This window comes from Dendrobates tinctorius, unplaced genomic scaffold (assembly GCF_039654945.1).
Source record: "Dendrobates tinctorius isolate UK_male_01 unplaced genomic scaffold, ASM3965494v1 ptg000208l, whole genome shotgun sequence".
In the NCBI taxonomy this organism is placed as follows: Eukaryota; Metazoa; Chordata; class Amphibia; order Anura; family Dendrobatidae; genus Dendrobates; species Dendrobates tinctorius.
In genome coordinates this window covers 8205178-8222632 of record NW_027361875.1, presented here as the reverse complement: position 1 = coordinate 8222632, position 17455 = coordinate 8205178, and the positions used below count along the sequence as shown (strand labels likewise).

The 17455-nt window shown below is 45.1% G+C and overlaps 2 protein-coding genes across 5 annotated transcripts in view; both read right to left on the bottom strand.

The window, feature by feature from the left end:
* The window catches only part of SLC25A21 (solute carrier family 25 member 21), a 584350-nt gene that overhangs the window by 409438 nt on the left and 157457 nt on the right, over positions 1–17455 (bottom strand). The gene's annotated exons all lie outside the window — the stretch shown is intronic.
* LOC141058045 (uncharacterized) lies at positions 1321–6474 on the bottom strand. Its single transcript, XM_073554186.1, has 2 exons — positions 3992–6474; positions 1321–3884 (listed from the first exon to the last, which is right to left on the bottom strand). Exons 1-2 carry the CDS (start codon positions 4117–4119, stop codon positions 2642–2644), a joined length of 1371 nt encoding a protein of 456 aa, XP_073410287.1. The 5' UTR covers positions 4120–6474; the 3' UTR covers positions 1321–2641.

The window sequence follows — 17455 nt, the reverse complement described above, 5'->3', positions numbered from 1 at the left end:
TTGCGATAGACATTGGGGCATTTGGCCGGGGGAATGACTCACAGGCTTTTAAGAACTCTGACATGGGCCGTAGGTTGTATGGTAACCATTTTAATTTCCTCATGCCACAGCTTCTTCCCCACACCGAAGGTCTGCCACAGCCATTTGTATTGGTTGCGGATGAGGCATTCCAAATGTGCCAAAACCTACTGAAACCTTACTCCAGTCGTGACTTGGGCCACACCAAAAAAATCTTTAAATTACAGACGGACCAGGGCCCGAAGAACTGTAGAGTGTGCTTTTGGTATTCTTGTCTCCAGATGGCGCATTCTTGGCACAGCTATTAATCTAAAGCTGGAAAAAGTGGATGAGGTGGTGAAAGCGTGTGTAGTTCTTCATAATTTTGTGATGGCTAAAGTGCACCCTAACTTTGAACTCGAAGAACCAGCTGCAAACCCATTGCCTGAATTCACTCAGCACCCAAATGAGGGACCAATTTGCGGCCTACTTTATCTCAGATGTAGGACATGTGGAATGGCAAGATCAAATGGTGTGAAATAGATTTCTTGTGTGTATATTAATAAAAAACCTATTTTGATGCCTGTACCAAGTGCACTCTGTTTTTATACATTCCAATACAATAATCATCTGCCCAGGTGTACCAGTGAATTCATGATGCTGTGTTTTGTTCATCATGAATGTACTAGTACTCATGGCCAAGTGACTACATACACACAAGTTACTGTATATGACCTTTATCATCTCTATAGTTTGTGTTCAATTTGCAGCGACGGTGGAGATAATACAACTAATATTTGTATCACATGACCTGATGTTACAAATATTGCTTTTGTGATGCAATTTTATCCTTCACTTTATAAATATTAGTTGTAGGATCTCCACTGTGACTACAGTATGAACGCTGACTGGAGAGATGATAAAATTTATACAACTTCTACAATCCCCAGGCCAGGTGTCATGGTGGCGTTATCACACCTGGGCAGGTGAATACACATATGAGTTAAACTACAGCATCGCTACAGTCTGTGTGCAATAGATAATGCAGACTGAAGCGACGCTGCAGGTTAACTCATACGTGTATTCACCTGCCCAGGTGTGATAAATAGTTATGACACGAGGCCAGGGTATTGTACATATGACATGTATTTTCTCCAACATCTCTTCAGTCTATTCGCCACAGACTGAATAGATGATGTGGTTAATTACAAGGTATGTCTAGAATCCTCTGGCCTTGTGTCACAAAGAGTGAAATGATGATGGTCAAAACACACCATCATCAATTCACTCTTTATGATACATGGGAAGGTAACAATAGATATGCCTTGCACTCAACACCATCCTCTATTCAGTCTGTGCAATATTACCAGACTGAAGAGTGGTGGTGAAAATACAAGTCATATAGTGGTGATTTTGACTACACATATCTCCATGAATGACACAAGAAACATGTGTCAGGTAATGGAGCTATTTGGTGGCAAAAACACAAAGTGTACGGCGCAGTGTGTGTACGGCGAAGTGTGTGTAGCTGGCGAAAAACACATTATTCAAACATTATTATGGTAAACCATAAATTCACATTTATTTTAAAAACAAAAAAAATATATTATTATTTGGACCGACATTTTGGGGAAGATGGAGGCAATTTTGAGGTGGGGAGAGATGAGGAATGGCTTAAAGGGGGGAAGGCGTTCTAGGGGAAGGGGCGACGAAAGTAGTGGGGGGAAGGGAGCTCAGGGATGGAACTGGAGGCAGGTTGAGACACAGTGGGAGGTGATGGTGGAGAATGGGGTAAGAGTCCTTCTCTTTTTTTGTCTCCTTTGCCTTGTGGGTCCTGCCTCGAGCGCCTGCTACTTGTGGACCTCCTTGTGCTGGGTGACCGCCTGGGGCTGGTGGACCTGGGCCTGGTTTCTGTAAATAGTGAATGCATGTCACCACTCTGCAGTTGATGCTCGGTGGTGGCGGTGGCAGTGCTGGTCCAGGCAGGAGGAGCGGTGGTGGAGCTCAAAGCAGGAGTATCGGTGGCGGTGATGGTGCTCATAGCAGGAGGAGCGGTGGCGGTGCTCCTATCAGGGGGAGCGGTGGTGGTGCTCATAGCAGGCGGAGCGGTGGAGGTGCTCCTATCAGGAGGAGCGGTGGTTCTCTTAGGAGGATGAGCGGTGGTGGATCTCCTATCAGGAGGAGCGGTGGCTGTGTTCCTATCAGGAGGAGCAGTGGCGGTGCTCCTATCAGGAGGAGCGGTGGCTGTGTTCCTATCAGGAAGGGATAAGGGATGGGGGCAGTGCTCTAGAATCACTGCGTTGAGAAACACGTGATGGTGTCTCCGCAGTGTCGGATGTTGATCTCCATGAGTTCATTCATCCTCCTCTTCATAGTCTTTTTACTAGGCATTGCTCCTACCAGCCAGTTTCCTACTCCACACTGATGAGGGGCAATACCCCGAAACAGCTGTATGTGGATGGATACCATGTTTTGGCATAGGTGGTTTCCTTCATTGGAGACTGCCCTTCCCGTGGTTGTTCCTTCCCGGGCAAAGACCTGGCTGGTCATTGCCTGCGTTGAGAAACACGTGATGGTGTCTCCGCAGCGTCTGTTTTGCATGTTTTACATATTTCCCATAAGGGATGGGGGCAGTGCTCTAGAATCACTGCGTTGAGAAACACGTGATGGTGTCTCCGCAGTGTCGGATGTTGATCTCCATGAGTTCATTCATCCTCCTCTTCATAGTCTTTTTACTAGGCATTGCTCCTACCAGCCAGTTTCCTACTCCACACTGATGAGGGGCAATACCCCGAAACAGCTGTATGTGGATGGATACCATGTTTTGGCATAGGTGGTTTCCTTCATTGGAGACTGCCCTTCCCGTGGTTGTTCCTTCCCGGGCAAAGACCTGGCTGGTCATTGCTTGCGTTGAGAAACACGTGATGGTGTCTCCGTGGCTTCTGTTTTGCATATCAGGAGGAGCAGTGGCGGTGCTCCTATCAGGAGGAGCAGTGGCGGTTCTCATAGGAGGATGAGAGGTGGCGGTGCTTCTAGCAGGAGGAGTGGTGGCGGTGCTCCAAGCAGCAGGAGTTGTTTCAGTAGAGGTGCTCCAATCAGGAGTGTTTTCTGCGCCGGTGTGCCAAGCTGGAGTAGTGGTGCCGGTGCTCCAAGCAGGAGTGGTGGTGGCGGTGTTGGTCCAGACAGGAGCACCGCTTGCCATGGTTGTGTCGGTGGAGTATCCAGCAGCACTCTGACTTGGGGTGGTGTAGTGGTGTCTGGCTTGGCTTGGAATGCAGGTGGCCGTGCAGTGGTATGCAGCAGAAGTCGGTAGTGACGTGAAGCTAGTCAGTGGTGGCAAAGGTGGAAATGCCACCACTGACTGCTGCCCGTACTGACTCTGCTGCATAGCCTGCAAGAAAGCATTGTTGCAGGCCTGCATCACAGTCAGCTGGAGATCTGGACTAAGGTGCTCAGCCATGGCACGTTCAATTTTGCAGAAAAAATGGTGCGCTGGTCTGTTGAGGTCGGCTTCCAGACGGTCAAGGCGACTGTCGACAGAGTGGAAGCGGTGGTCCATGTGGTTAAAACCGCGTTTCATGAGGGCAAAACCGCTTTCCACTCTGTGTGCCAGCGCCTTGAGGCCATTCTGAAAGGCCGAGCTCAAGTGAAGGAACTCGGGCATGACATTCCTGTCTGAGGCCCTCTGCCGCTGGTGGGAAGTGCCCGCAAAACCAGTGGCAGAGACCTGGGACAGGGGAAGACCTGAAAGACCAGCTTCCTGGTCTCCAGTTGTCTGTGTTGCTGACCTGCAAGATGCTTCCTGGCTGTCGGATGGCTGGGACGGGTCCAAGGCAGATTGATGAAGGACCGCTCCAGGGACAGGTTGCAGGGTGCTGCTCCAGCTGCTGTGAAAAGCAAAGAAAACATTAGTATGATGCATTTCCAAACACCAACTGCTGTGGAATACAAAAGCACTGACTTAAAAAACAATACAATACACCAAAATACTTACTCTCTGGTGGCAAGGACCGGTCTTAGGAACGCCAGCTCCCGATATCGGTATCTTGTTCTGGTCCTTGCCGCTGAACCACTGCGAACCTGGCTCTCATCATGAACATCCCTGTTGAAGCAGTCCTTCATCGAGAACCAACGAGTTCTGACTTTGTTCACTGTGGGAAAAAGAAAGAAAAAAAATTATACAATGCACTGATGGCCAAATCTCTATAATCACACACACCTGTCTGAGCACAGCCAAGAGTCACTGCGGCATCACACAACAATAAAAAAGACAATGCACTGTTGGCCATGATAACACAAATGTGTATGATGCTAGAATATCTCTAGCATGACACACACCTGTGTCATCATGGCCAAGGTGACTGCGGCATCACAAAACAATACAATATACTATGCACTCATTGTTGACCATGATGACACAATTGTGTACCATGCTAGAATATATCTAGCGTATTATATAGCTTGGCACTACTGTAGGGTGCACAAGTAGGTTGCCCAAACCAAAGTCCAATAGTGAAAAATAACTTGGCACTCAACTTAAGGCGTAAGTAATTTTTATTTGCGCAGTCTGCATAAACGTTTCGGCCTACATGGCCTTCATCAGTCCGACTGCTTAAAATTGTTGTGGTAATATGAAGGTCAAACTTAGGACCCTGTTTACTGTAGCTTATAGGTGAGCTGTCCAGTTCCCTATGGTAGTGGGATACTGTGTATTAATGAAGGAAAAAAAATCCATAGAAACCGATGGCTCCCTAAAATGTGATATGACTAGCGTTGGAAACCGCGTCTGATCTGACGCCCAGCACCACTGACCACCTATGCTTCACAGGGAGCTGACATACTGATATATGGAATCCACTATAGTGACAGAAAATTCTACTACAAACCTCGTTCTCAACATAGCAGGTTCTGACATCAGCTACTCTGGATTGTAGTGCATTTACAGTATCCTACCATATTAGGGAGCCATTGGTTTCTCTGGATTTTTTTTCCCCTTCACGCTCTGCTTGGCCAGCTCACCCCAGACGGTATATACTCCTCTGAAGAAGACATGCTGCAATACAAAAAAAAACATTAGTTCATAATAAATTTAAAAAAGGACAGGCAGACATTAGGTTCAGAATACTCACATTCTTGAAGTTGCTGCTTCTCTCAGAAATTATGGATGCTGTTCTGTTTTCCTGGCTGTCTGTAGATAGTGGTCTGCCAGTGCAAACACCTTCTTTTATCTACACTACCCCCAAACAATGTTGCTTTGTGTAAGAGGTGGTTTAAACCAGTGTCTAGACACTGTTCACTCAAAAATCGCATGCGCTCAAAAGCGTTGGAGTGCGCCTGACCAAGCGCACGCCTGCGTCCCCATAGACCAGGGGTGGGGAACCTTTTTCCATCCAGGGGCCATTTGGAAATTTCTACCATCATTCGAGGGCCACACAAAAATGATCACCTTGAAAATTACCCCGGTATATTTAGTCAAACAATTAATTATGGTAACTTAATGTGACGGTTGGAGCTGCTTCTCCATCACTGGGGGTTATATATATCACAGGTGGTAGGACATACAGTACTAGGGGGGATATACAGCACTTTCGGGGTAAATGCAGCACCGGGAAATATACACATCACTTGGGGGGCACATACAGCTGTGGGGGGATATATAGCACTGTGGGGGACAGGGATCGTCGGGGAGGCTCATAGATCACCGGGGGGGGACACGAAGATCACAGGGGTGGGGCACAGAGATCACAGGGGCGCATATAGCTGGGGTGCACATAGCTTTGGGTGACAGATCACAGGGGGCACATGGGAGCACAAACATCCAAACATCACAGGGGGTACATAGCAGGGGGGCACATAGATAAAGGGGGGCACAAAGCTGGGAGTCACAGATATCACAGGGGTGCACATAGCTGGGGGCACAGAGATCATGGGGGGCATATAGCTAGGGGGCACAGATTACGGGAAAAAAATCACAGGGGGCACATAGATCACAGGGGACACAAAGCTGGGAGCCAAAGATATCACAGGGGTGCACGTAGCTGGGGGCACAGAGATCACGGGGGGCATATAGCTGGAGGGCACAGATCACAGGGGGGTACATAGCTGGAGGGCACAGATCATAGGGGATATATATAGGTGGGGGCACAGATAGCATATGGAAACATAGCTAGGGGGCACAGATCATGGGGGGCATATAGCTGGAGGGCACAGATCACAGGGGGCATAGATATCACATGGGGAAACAGCTAGGGGGGCACATAGACAGAAGGCACAGAGATCACAGGGGGGCATATAGCTGGGGGGGCACAGATCACAAGGGGGCACAGAACTGGAGGGCACAGATCACAGGGGGTATTGTCATGAACGGGTCGCCGAGGAAATAAAAAAAACACAAGCTAAGTCTCAGAAAACCAAAGAGGTTGGTAACTATGCAGACTGCAGACCCCTGATCCTAACCACGCAACTATCAGCAGTCGTGGAGCGTTCCTATGGTGGTCCTAGACGCTTCGTCACAACCGGAGAGCTAAATAAGCCTAAAGCAGGAAAAGAGGAAAACTAACTGCCCCAGAGCAGACCCCAAAGGAAAGACAGCCCCCCACATGTATTGACGGTGAAACAAGATGAAAACACAAACAAAGGCAGGAAAATAGGCTGAGCAAACGATGGGGCCAAACTAACTAGAAAGGACAGGAAAGGAAAGACACTGTCTGCAATCTGCCAAAACCCTACCAAAATGTCCAACACAACTGATAGCAAAATTAACCCTGAAGTCACTAGACTTCTCCCACTATATCAGCACTCTGAAATATTCTGAGACAGAGCAAAAAGAGGCCAATCTAATAAGGGACAAAAAAAGGCAAATTGGCAAATACAAATAAAGAGTGGAAATTCAGCACAGCCCAGCCGGGCTGGCTGACCACACAAAAAACTGAATTGACCAACAAGAGCAAGTGTGAACATTAGCAAAAAGCAAACTTAACTTGAGAAGTCTGGAACAGAGCTGAGTCCAAGACCTGAGAGGCAGACTGAATCACCAGGATAGGGCGTCGGCTGTCTTATATCCAGTCTGATACTCCAGAGATCCAATCGTTATCTTCCTCACCAGGTGGCAGATCACTACCAATTAAACAAACCTCACTACCTCCTGTCACCACCAGAAGGAGAACGGAAGGAGAACTCTCAACTGGTGGAGCAGAAAATGAGCTCATAACAGGGTATATATAGATGGGGGGCACAGATCACATGTGGAAACATAGCTAGGGGGCACAGAGATCATGGGGGGCACATAGCTGCATAGCTGGGGGGGCATATAGCTGAGGGGCACAGATTACAAGTAGAAAAGCACACAGCTGCCAGCACAGAGATCCCCGGGGAGGCACAGAGCAGCGGGCACGCAAAGAGATCGCTGTGGACTCTCTGGCAGCATCTCCTCTTCCGGGACATGTGGCTAATCCCGCACACCCAGACACTAACCCTGCCCACCCAGACGACGTCATCATTCATGTGCAGGGCAGGCAACTGTTGTGAGTTCATTTTTCCCTTCATCATTGAGGTCTGATGAACTCCCTCCTCTGGTGAAGGAAGGTAGTGAGACTGATTACCAAACACCTGGGCAGCTAGATGATAACTGGGTGGCTGGAATTGAGGACTGGATATAAGGCTGCCGACACCCTTCTTCCTGGCTGGTGACTTTCCTGCTGGATTCTTGGAGACCAGTCTGATTCCTGCGTCTCAAAGCTAAGTTTTTCTGCTCTGCTTTGTACGCTACTCTTCAGTTTTGTTTTTGTTCCATTTTTGTCTCTGATCTGTTGATCTTTTGCTCTGTCTTCAGAATATACCTGAGTGCTGATATAGTCTTTTGAAGCCTAGCGACTTCAGGGCCAGTTTTTCCTATCAGTCGGTTGGCTCATTTTGATAGGGTTTTTGCGGACGGCAGACAGCAGTTTTCCTATCCTGTCCTATGTAGTTAGCTTGGGCCCCATCATTTGCTCAACCTATCTTTCTATCTGTGTTAGTGTTTTCATCTTGCTTCACCGTCATTATATGTTGGGGGCTGCCTATTGCTTTGGGGTCTGCTCTGGGGCAGTTTAGTTTTTCCCCTTTCTGTCTTTAGGCTATGTAGCTCTCCGGCTGTGATCGAGGGATCTAGGGCACCGTAGGAACCCCCCACGGCTACTGCTAGTTGTTGTGGATAGGTTCAGGGGTCTGCAATCCGATAGCTGCCAACCTCTCTGGTTTTTCTGGACTTAGCTATTTTGTTTTTTCCTCCTTCGGTGACTCATCATAACAGGCAACGTTTTGTAATGAACGCTGCGTGCCGTGCACTTGGGGGTTAAAGGGCCGGCAGCTGACAGGATACAGCTGCCGCCCGAGGATTGGGGACTCCAGGGACCTGCCCGCGGGCCGCATGAAAAGCCACTGCGGGCCGCATGAGGCCCGCGGGCCAGAGGTTCCCCACCCCTGTGTTAGAGGAAGTTGAGAGGCACCCAAACACATTAGATGCCAAAATCTGCAGATTTGAACAACTTTTATTTCTTGTACATAGGGTCTCCCCATTACCCAGACTCCAGTTCAAAACCCTAACCATGACATACAAAGCCATCCACAACCTGAGTCCTCCATACATCTGTGACCTTGTCTCCCGATACTCACCTGCACGAAACCTCCGATCCTCACAAGATCTCCTCTTCCCACAATCGCATACAAGACTTCTCCAGCACAACCCCTCTGCTCTAGAACTCTCTGCCACAACACATCAGACTCTCACCTACCATGGAAACCTTCAAAAAGAACCTGAAGACCTACCTCATCCGACAAGCCTACAACCTGCAGTAACCACCGATCCACCAAACCGCTGCACGACCAGCTCTATCCTCGCCTACTGTATCCTCACCCATCCCTTGTAGATTGTGAGCCCTCGCACGCAGGGTCCTCTCTCATCCTGTACCAGTCAGTGACTTGTATTGTTTAAGATTACTGTACTTGTATTTATTATGTATACCCCTCCTCACATGTAAAGCGTCATGGAAGAAATGGCGCTATAATAATTATTAATAATAATAATTGATTGGGTGCAGAGTCAAAGGGTGTTTCCACCATCATGGAGGTGTAAATTCCTTAGATAATTGTCCTAAAACAGTCCCCAAATAGCAGTATGTGCACTACAGGATCCAGTCAAAGTCGAGGTCACTGTATAGCCATTCAGAGCAGAAGGTTAAAGCAAACCTGTCACCAGGTTTGTCTGATATGAGATACGGCCACCATCTTTCAACCCTCAAACAGCATTCTATAATGCTGTATATCTGTTACCAATCCGACCTGAAAGAGAAGAAAAATAGCTTCTATTATGCTCCCTTGCGGGGCGGTCCAACACCTGGAAACGTCAAAAAGCCCTGGCGCCTGCACACTGCAACTACTTTACTCTGCTCTAGTCAGGTCAGAGAAGTACGCCTGTGCAGGAGCGTGATGCCAAGGAGTCTGTGTGGATGACATAGGGGCACATCATACACATGAAGCAAGAAAGAAGACGGCAATTGTAAGAAGATGGGAGGTGCCGGACAAAGGACATTGACACCCCTTGCACTGGACCATCCCCAGCTGAGAATAATAAAGGCTGGTGACAGGTTCACTTTAAATACCGGAATAGTGTTATCAAGGAGAAGAACAGGAACCAATATAAAACAGGTCTGGGCTGGGATTTAACAAAGGGCTGGGATTTAAAGTCAACACCAAAGATGTCACTATTATAGTTAAAAGGGGTTTACTTACTAACAAAGATCATATAATCAACATTTTAATAAATAGATCTTGGAATAATAAATTCCTAAGATAATCTCATAAATGTGCCCCTGCTGTGTACTGACTGTGTCTGACTGTACAGGAACATGTTAGGCCAAAAAACAGTTCCACATGGCCAAGTGGAAACACCTCTAGACCAATGCATGAAAACCAAACAGCAAAAAAAGCTCTCAAAACAGGGAAATATCTGGATTATAAATTGACCCTGGAAGTGCATTCCAAAGAATTGGCGCAGCACGTGTAAAGTGTTGGAGACGGGAGTGAGATGTTCTGATTACTGAGGATGCTAACCTCAGGTCATCAGCAGAACGGAGGGCGCGGGTAGGGTGGTATACTGAAACAAGGGAGGAGATGTAGGGTGGTGCTGAGCCATGGAGGGCTTTGTAGGTGAGGGTAATAAGTTTATACTGAAGTCTGGAGTGGATGGGTAGCCAGTGTAATGACTGGCACAAGGTAGAGGCATCGGTGTAACGATTGGTGAGGAATATGATCCTGGCTGCAGCATTCAAGACAGATTGGAGAGGGGAAAGTTTGGTAAGAGGGAGACCAATTAGAAGAGAGTTACAATAGTCGAGACGAGAATGAATAAGAGAAACAGTAAGAGTTTTTGCGGAGTCAAAAGTAAGAAAAGGTCGAATTCTAGAAATGTTTTTGAGGTGCAGATGACAAGAGCGAGCCAGTGATCGAATGTGGGGGGCAAAGGCATGTTGCTGGGGAGTAATAGTGGAGCCACACACAGAAATGGCAATGTCAGGTATAGGTACGTTAGTAGAGGGAGGAAACACAAGGAGTTCAGTCTTTGACAGGTTCAGTTGCAGATAAAAGTATCAGGTTCACAGCAATGTATTTTATGGTAGTAAATCGAAGCACAATATAATAACAAGATAAATAGCATAACCGTTATCAAAAATATGCTATGAACTAGTAAATGTAATTACACACCTGGCAGGGAGGGAGAGAAAAGAGAAAAGTCCATAAGACCTGTATGGGAGTCTGTAAACACAATATAATTATAGACTCCCGTACAGGTCTTATGGACTATAAGAAGCGTGACAAAGCATGGGTAGCCCAACTTGGGACGGTGTTTGGTGAGAGCCAAATCAGGGACAGAGAAACAATAGATTTAAAAGACTTGAAGCTGAGAATCAGAGATCTTATTAATAAACGAGTAAAAATCTGGTGGAATAAAGCCGCTCTTGAAAATTACTTACAAAAGGATATTATTCCAAGAGGCTGGCGTGTTCAACTTTTTCCAACATTAGATATAGATGACCCCTCCTCTGTCAGTAAATGGGAAGATACCCTCACCAAATGCTCACGTACTTTACTTGAATTACTCATAGGGGCTGATAAGAAATCCCTTGAGCTTTTAGAAAAAGATATTGAAATATCCCATGGAAAAATCCAGTAACTAGCCTCAAGTGAGGAAATTAAACAATTTGATCAAACTTTAGAAGAAGATCTGAACAAGTGGGAACTGGAGATTCAAAACGGTAAAACTAAGAAATATCCACGCGATTCTGAAGATTATCAGCTTAATAAAGTGTATCGGTGGCGCTCTAAGCAACGTATGAATCGTTCTAAGGTGCCTTCTAGATCACAATCAATCTCCAGTATCTCCACCACTTCTGAAGGAGCATGTGGAGACCATTTTTTAGACAAAAGAACTGGATCAGTAGAGGGTGGCGGTCCAATAAGCAGTCATTACCAGCAACCCTTTACACCTGCGGCAAAAAAGACCGCATACCCCTACAATGAGGGACAAAAAAGGAAGGAGACGTTAAAGGTAATAAATCTGTCACATCATACACTCTCCCCCTCACAAGTAGAAGTATTATGCAAAGGTCTTTCTTTTGCACCGGTGGAGGGTCTTGACCATTTCACTCTTATCAAAGATCTTGAACTTTTTGCACGCAAGCTTATCTTGAAAAAACAATTTTCTCTGAGACTGGATTCTTCAGTGTCTGCAATGGAATTGCGATCACTGAACGATCTAGAATCTCTGGAGGCAGAGAATTTGCAGGCTGAAGGCTCTTCGGTTCCTGTGCATCTTTACCGTCGGTCACAGATCTTCCCCCCTTTGTCTGCCTGTCCTCAAGTTGAAATTTTTATCAAACTGGTTAGAGATGAGATATCTAAATTAAACACCTGTATTATCAATGATAATCTCTCTCGATCCCAGAGACAAGCAATTAACTCACTAAAAGAGATGAAAGATATTGTCATCAAACGGGCAGACAAGGGGGGTAATGCGGTTCTGTGGCCGACTGAAATGTTGCTCATGTCCTTGATGATGGGGTTGAGAATACCGCCATCTCTAACAAGATGAATGAAGCATTATTACCGGAATATCCAATAACCCCCACTTTTTATCTACTCCCCAAGGTTCACAAAGACCCCCTTTGCCCACCAGGCAGACCTATCGTCTCGGGCCTGGGGGGCCTTTGTGAACAAGCCTGTAGATTCATTGATTTTCACCTCAAGAAATGCGTAGAAACCCTCCCCTCTTTTGTGCGGGACACCACAGATGTCCTCAGGAGATTAGATGGTCTGTCTTAGACAAAGACATGTGGCTTGTCACTTGCGATGTGGAGTCCCTGTACACGTGCATTAGCCATAGTCACGGGATGCGGGCCAGTAAATTCTTTCTCGAGATGACTAATCTAGAACCCAACCTGATCCAATTTATATTGGATCTATTATTGTTCATCTTGACCCATAATTTCCTTGAGTTCAAGGACCGCCCCTTCCTACAGCTCCAGGGAACTGCTATGGGGGCTGCTTGTGCACCCTCATATGCAAACCTTTTCATGGGGCTGTGGGAGAGGGATACGGTCCTTGACACAACTGGCCATAACCATATCATCTCGTGGCTACGGTATATCGATGATATTTTGTTCGTCTGGCAGGGCCCCACATCGCAACTTGAAACATTCTTAGGCCACCTTAATAACAATGATTTTAACATCAGACTGACCTGGAAGTTTAGCCAACAGACCATTGACTTTTTAGATCTTCTGATCTCCAAGGGCCCTGATGGTACATTACACATGGACATTTTCCGAAAAAATACGGCCACTAATGCATTGTTGCATTATACGACTTCCCATCCTCCACAATTAAAAAATGCCATACCAATTGGTCAATTTCTGAGGGCGCGCCGCATTTGTTCAGATGAGACCACCTTCCATCAACAAGCAGGCGAATTATCCCATCGCTTCAGGGATAGGGGATACAACATCAGAGATATCCACAGAGGTTTTTCCCGAGCAGCTCATATTGATAGATACCCTTCTTCATAAACCTTATAAAAGAGTGAATGCTGGCATCGATTACACCCCATGGTTTATCACTAAATTTAACTCAAGTTGGAAGGACATCAATGAGATCCTTAGAAAACATTGGTCAATTTTATTGACTGATAGAGTTACGGCATTATTTGACCCCACATCCATCAATCACGTGGCGCAAATCTCGTTCCTTGGGCGACATTCTTTGTCGTAGTCACTATGTTCCACCCAAAAAGAACCCCTTCTCTATATCCAGCAAAGGTCCACCATGGGGTTGTTTTCCATGTGGCGAATGCTCAGCTTGTCCTAACGTATTGCGGACTAAGGAATTTTTTGATTCATCTAAATCAAAGAAATTCAATATTGTCCATCATATCACCTGCAACACAGAGGCGGTGGTATATTATGCCAGCTGCCCTTGTGAGCTTATTTACATAGGCATGACCACGAGATCCCTAAAAAATGCATACAGGAACATGGTAGAGATATCAAAAATGCGTCTGACTGCCTCGAATCCCATCTTCTCAAAAACTATCCCTAAGCATTTTTTTGACAAACATACAGTAACTGTAACCCAAAAGGGTTTACAGTTCGGGGGATAGACCATGTTTATATGTGAATTCAAGGCGGCAATTTGAAGCAAAGATTGCTACAAAAAGAAACTAGATGGATGACCATTTTGAACACACTAAACCCTAGAGGTCTCAATGAGGCCATCAGCTTCAAGCCTTTTCTTTAGGACATTTTGTCCACATTTTATCGGTCACGTCACTTTCGTCTGGGTTTATTTTTAAGTACTTTTTATCTGTATATTTACTTATCTTCCTCTCTTTTTTCTATTAGTGTTCCTATGTCTCCTATGCCGTTTGGTTATCAGTTTTCGAATGGATTCATTGTTATGAGCAAGCGGGAATGGCTTGCTATCACGGACACCTTTTTCGAGTGAGAATCCTGGACTTTTGAAATCACAAGTGGATATGTTATGCTTTTATGCACATGTACATAGCTTAACTCTGCTTTTTGTCGGATAAATTATATAGCAGCAATAAATGTATCATTTTGGATGCATACAACTTTGTAACTTTTTATGCCTTGCACTACAGCCCATAAATGGCTGTATGGTTATACTGAATAATTTGTCTCTGTATGTGCTCTCTTTTTCCTAATTTAAATATATATGTCTCTATATTCATAATTATGACTTCTTTAGAGTCTTGTACATATGTTATCTAGTACATACTTGGCAGTCCTGGACTTTATTCTTAACAGTTAGTGTGCCCCGTCTTCCTCTTCTTTTATCCCCATCTTAGTACATTATCTGCATTATTTAGTCACATTTCTCCACAGACTGTTACTTTTTTAATCTAAACTGTGTTCCAAATTATTATGCAAAAAGTTTAGGAGTGATAAGGTTAGAATTTTTTTGTTTGTCATTTAAACTCATTGATGGTGATGTGTGTCAGGGCTCTTTATATCACTGAAAGCAATTGCAGATACCTGTTCAAATTAGTTTGACAGGTGTGTCCAAATAAAGGCAAGACTACTTAAGAAGGCTGTTCCACATTATTAAGCAGCCTACATTTTTTGCCAAAATGGGAAAGAAAAAGGATGTGTCCGCTGCTGAGAAGCAACAAATTGTGGAGTATTTAGGTCAAGGCATGACTACAATCAACATTGCCAAGACACTTCATTGTGATCATCGCACAATCAAGAAGTATGTAGCTGATTCCCAGCACACACGTGTGCGTGCTGATAAGGAAAAATTGAGGACTCTTTCCAACAGGCAATTGCGTCAGGTTAAAAGAGCAGCTGCAAAAATGCCTTGTCGTAGCAGCAGACAAGTTTTTGAAGCTGCTGGTCCCCCAAACAACAAGATGCAGGGTCCTTCAGAGGTTTGCAGCTGTGCGTAAGCCATCCTGTCGACCACCTCTATCCACTGCACACAAGCAGAAACGGCTCCAGTGGGCCAAACCATACATGAAGACTGACTTCCAAACTGTTTTGTTCACCGATGAGTGCCGAGAAACGCTCGATGGTCCAGATGGATGGAGTGGAGGATGGCTGGTTGATGGACACCCCATGAAAACATGGCTAAGGCACCAACAAGGAGGAGGTGGAGTAATGTTTTGGGCTGGAATCATGGGGAGAGAGATTGTCAGCCCCTTTAGGATCCCTGAAGGGGTAAAGATGAACTCCAAAATCTATGTGGAGTTTCTAAAACAGCACTTCCTGCCATGGTTCAAGAGGAAGAACCGTGCTTTCCGCAGCAAGATCATTTTCATGCATGATAATGCACCGTCTCATGCTGCAAATAACACATCTGCATCTCTGGCTGCTATGGGCATAAAAGAGTACAAACTTATGGTGTGGCCACCATCTTCCCCTGACCTCAACCCCATTGAGAACCTCTGGAGCATCATCAAAAGGAGTGTCTATGATGGCGGGAGGCAGTTCACATCTAAGCAACAGCTCTGGGAGGGTATTCTGTCCACATGCAAAACAATTGAAGCACAAACCATCTAAAAACTGACAAATTCAATGGACGAGAGAGTTCAGAAGCTCCTTTCCAACAAGGGGTCCTATGTGCAAATGTAACATCACCTAGAATAAAGTTTTGACTTGAAAACTGTTTGATTTCATTTTGTAATAAGCTGATAATGCTTATAATTTCACAATTGACCATTTTTTTGTTCAAAATAAAAATAAAAAGGTTGAAAACTCTGCTGTGCATAATAATTTGGAACATGCATTTTGAGTGTTTCTTATTTTTTAAAATATACTGTTTTCATAGTTTGTTCAAAAACATTGCAATTATACTAGAATATTTGATGACTGGAAAATAACTGACTGCACTTCATATAGGTAATTTAGAGAAAATATGAGGAAATATTTTTTGCACAATAATTTGGAACACAGTGTATTTCTCGGGCACAGACGCACTCCACGCATGCTCTGTGATCCCGCTGTGGCGTTGGGATGACGCGCGCGTTGTCTCGGCAATGCGCAGTGATGATCTCACGATCCTCCCTCATTGCTGGAGGCGCGCGCGCGCGTCCCTCCCCCTCCACGGGCGGGCGCAACATGCTGGATGTGCGCCGATTTGCTGAGACACTACCGTCGGAGCATAAAAGCCCATGACATTTACATTCAGACCACGCCTCCTGATGAAACCACAAGGAAGTTGTGAAACGCGCGTCGAGGCTTAGTCGGGCCCCACCTGTTCCCTGCTCTGCGTTCACACAGCATCATGTTAGAAGGTAATTAACCTTTTATGCACTGCTGTTATACTGCGCCTATAGATTATATCTGAGACTAATAGTTCTGCCACCATTGATTAAAGCCAGACTTGACAGCATGTTTCCATACGGACCTTCATTCTTCCATTTACTTTAGCTCCTGCTGTTATCATCAGCAGGGACTTTTTGCGGTTTTTTCACATTGCGGGTTTCTGAGTGGGACCTTTCTCTTTTCTCCCCTCCCTGCCAGGTGTGTAATTACATTTACTAGTTCATAGCATATTTTTTTATAACGGTTATGCTATTTATCTTGTTATTATATTGTGCTTCGATTTACTACCATAAAATACATTGCTGTGAAACTGATACTTTTATCTGCACACCTGTTTATTTTCTTCAATTTCCCAGTGTGTGTATACCCAAGCTATGTTTCTCTTCACATTTTGTCATGATTAATCCATTTTGCATGATTTTTGGATTTGTTGTCAGCCTCTATTTTTTATTCAGGGATTGTGACTTTTACAATCAGATTTTTGAGTACTGAACTATATATTAATCTTGGTAATTACATTTGTAGGCTCAAATATCATTTATAATCCAGATATTTCCCTGTTTTGAGAGCTTTTTTTGCTGTTTTGTACAGGAATATGGTTTGTCTGATCATACCACATCTTCTGGGCAGGTGAGGAAGCAAAAGAGAGTATACAGACATTACAGCATGGGACAGCAGCTGATTATTTCTTTAAGGTAAAACATTGCTTAAAAACGGGCAGGGAAATATTTTACTTCGCAAAAAGAATCAGTTGCAATCCCCTGCTGCAATGTTTGTATACTTTTTTGGTTCCTCACCTGCTCAAAAGATGTGGTATGATCAGACCATGTTCCAGGATGTTCAGACACAGCCATTACACAGTACACAGCAGGGACACATTTATGAGATTATCTCAGCACAGGAACATTATTTTAACGCATCCAAGTGCAGAATTTATTTTTATTCCAAAATCTACTAATTCATAGAATAATAGAATCGTAGAGTTGGAAGGGACCTCCTGGGCCATCTGGTCCAACCCCTTGCTCAAAGTAGGATTCGCTAAATCATCCCAGACAGATGTCTGTCCAGCCTCTGTTTGAAGA

What these genes read in the sequence shown, in the direction of transcription:
- LOC141058045 (XM_073554186.1), bottom strand. Translation starts at nt 4,119, where the DNA reads ATGAAGGACTGCTTCAACAGGGATGTTCATGATGAGAGCCAGGTTCGC. An exon ending in CCGGTCCTTGCCACCAGAGA is followed by an intron (nt 3,885 to 3,991) that starts GTAAGTATTTTG and finishes TGCTTTTCACAG; the next exon opens with CAGCTGGAGCAGCACCCTGC.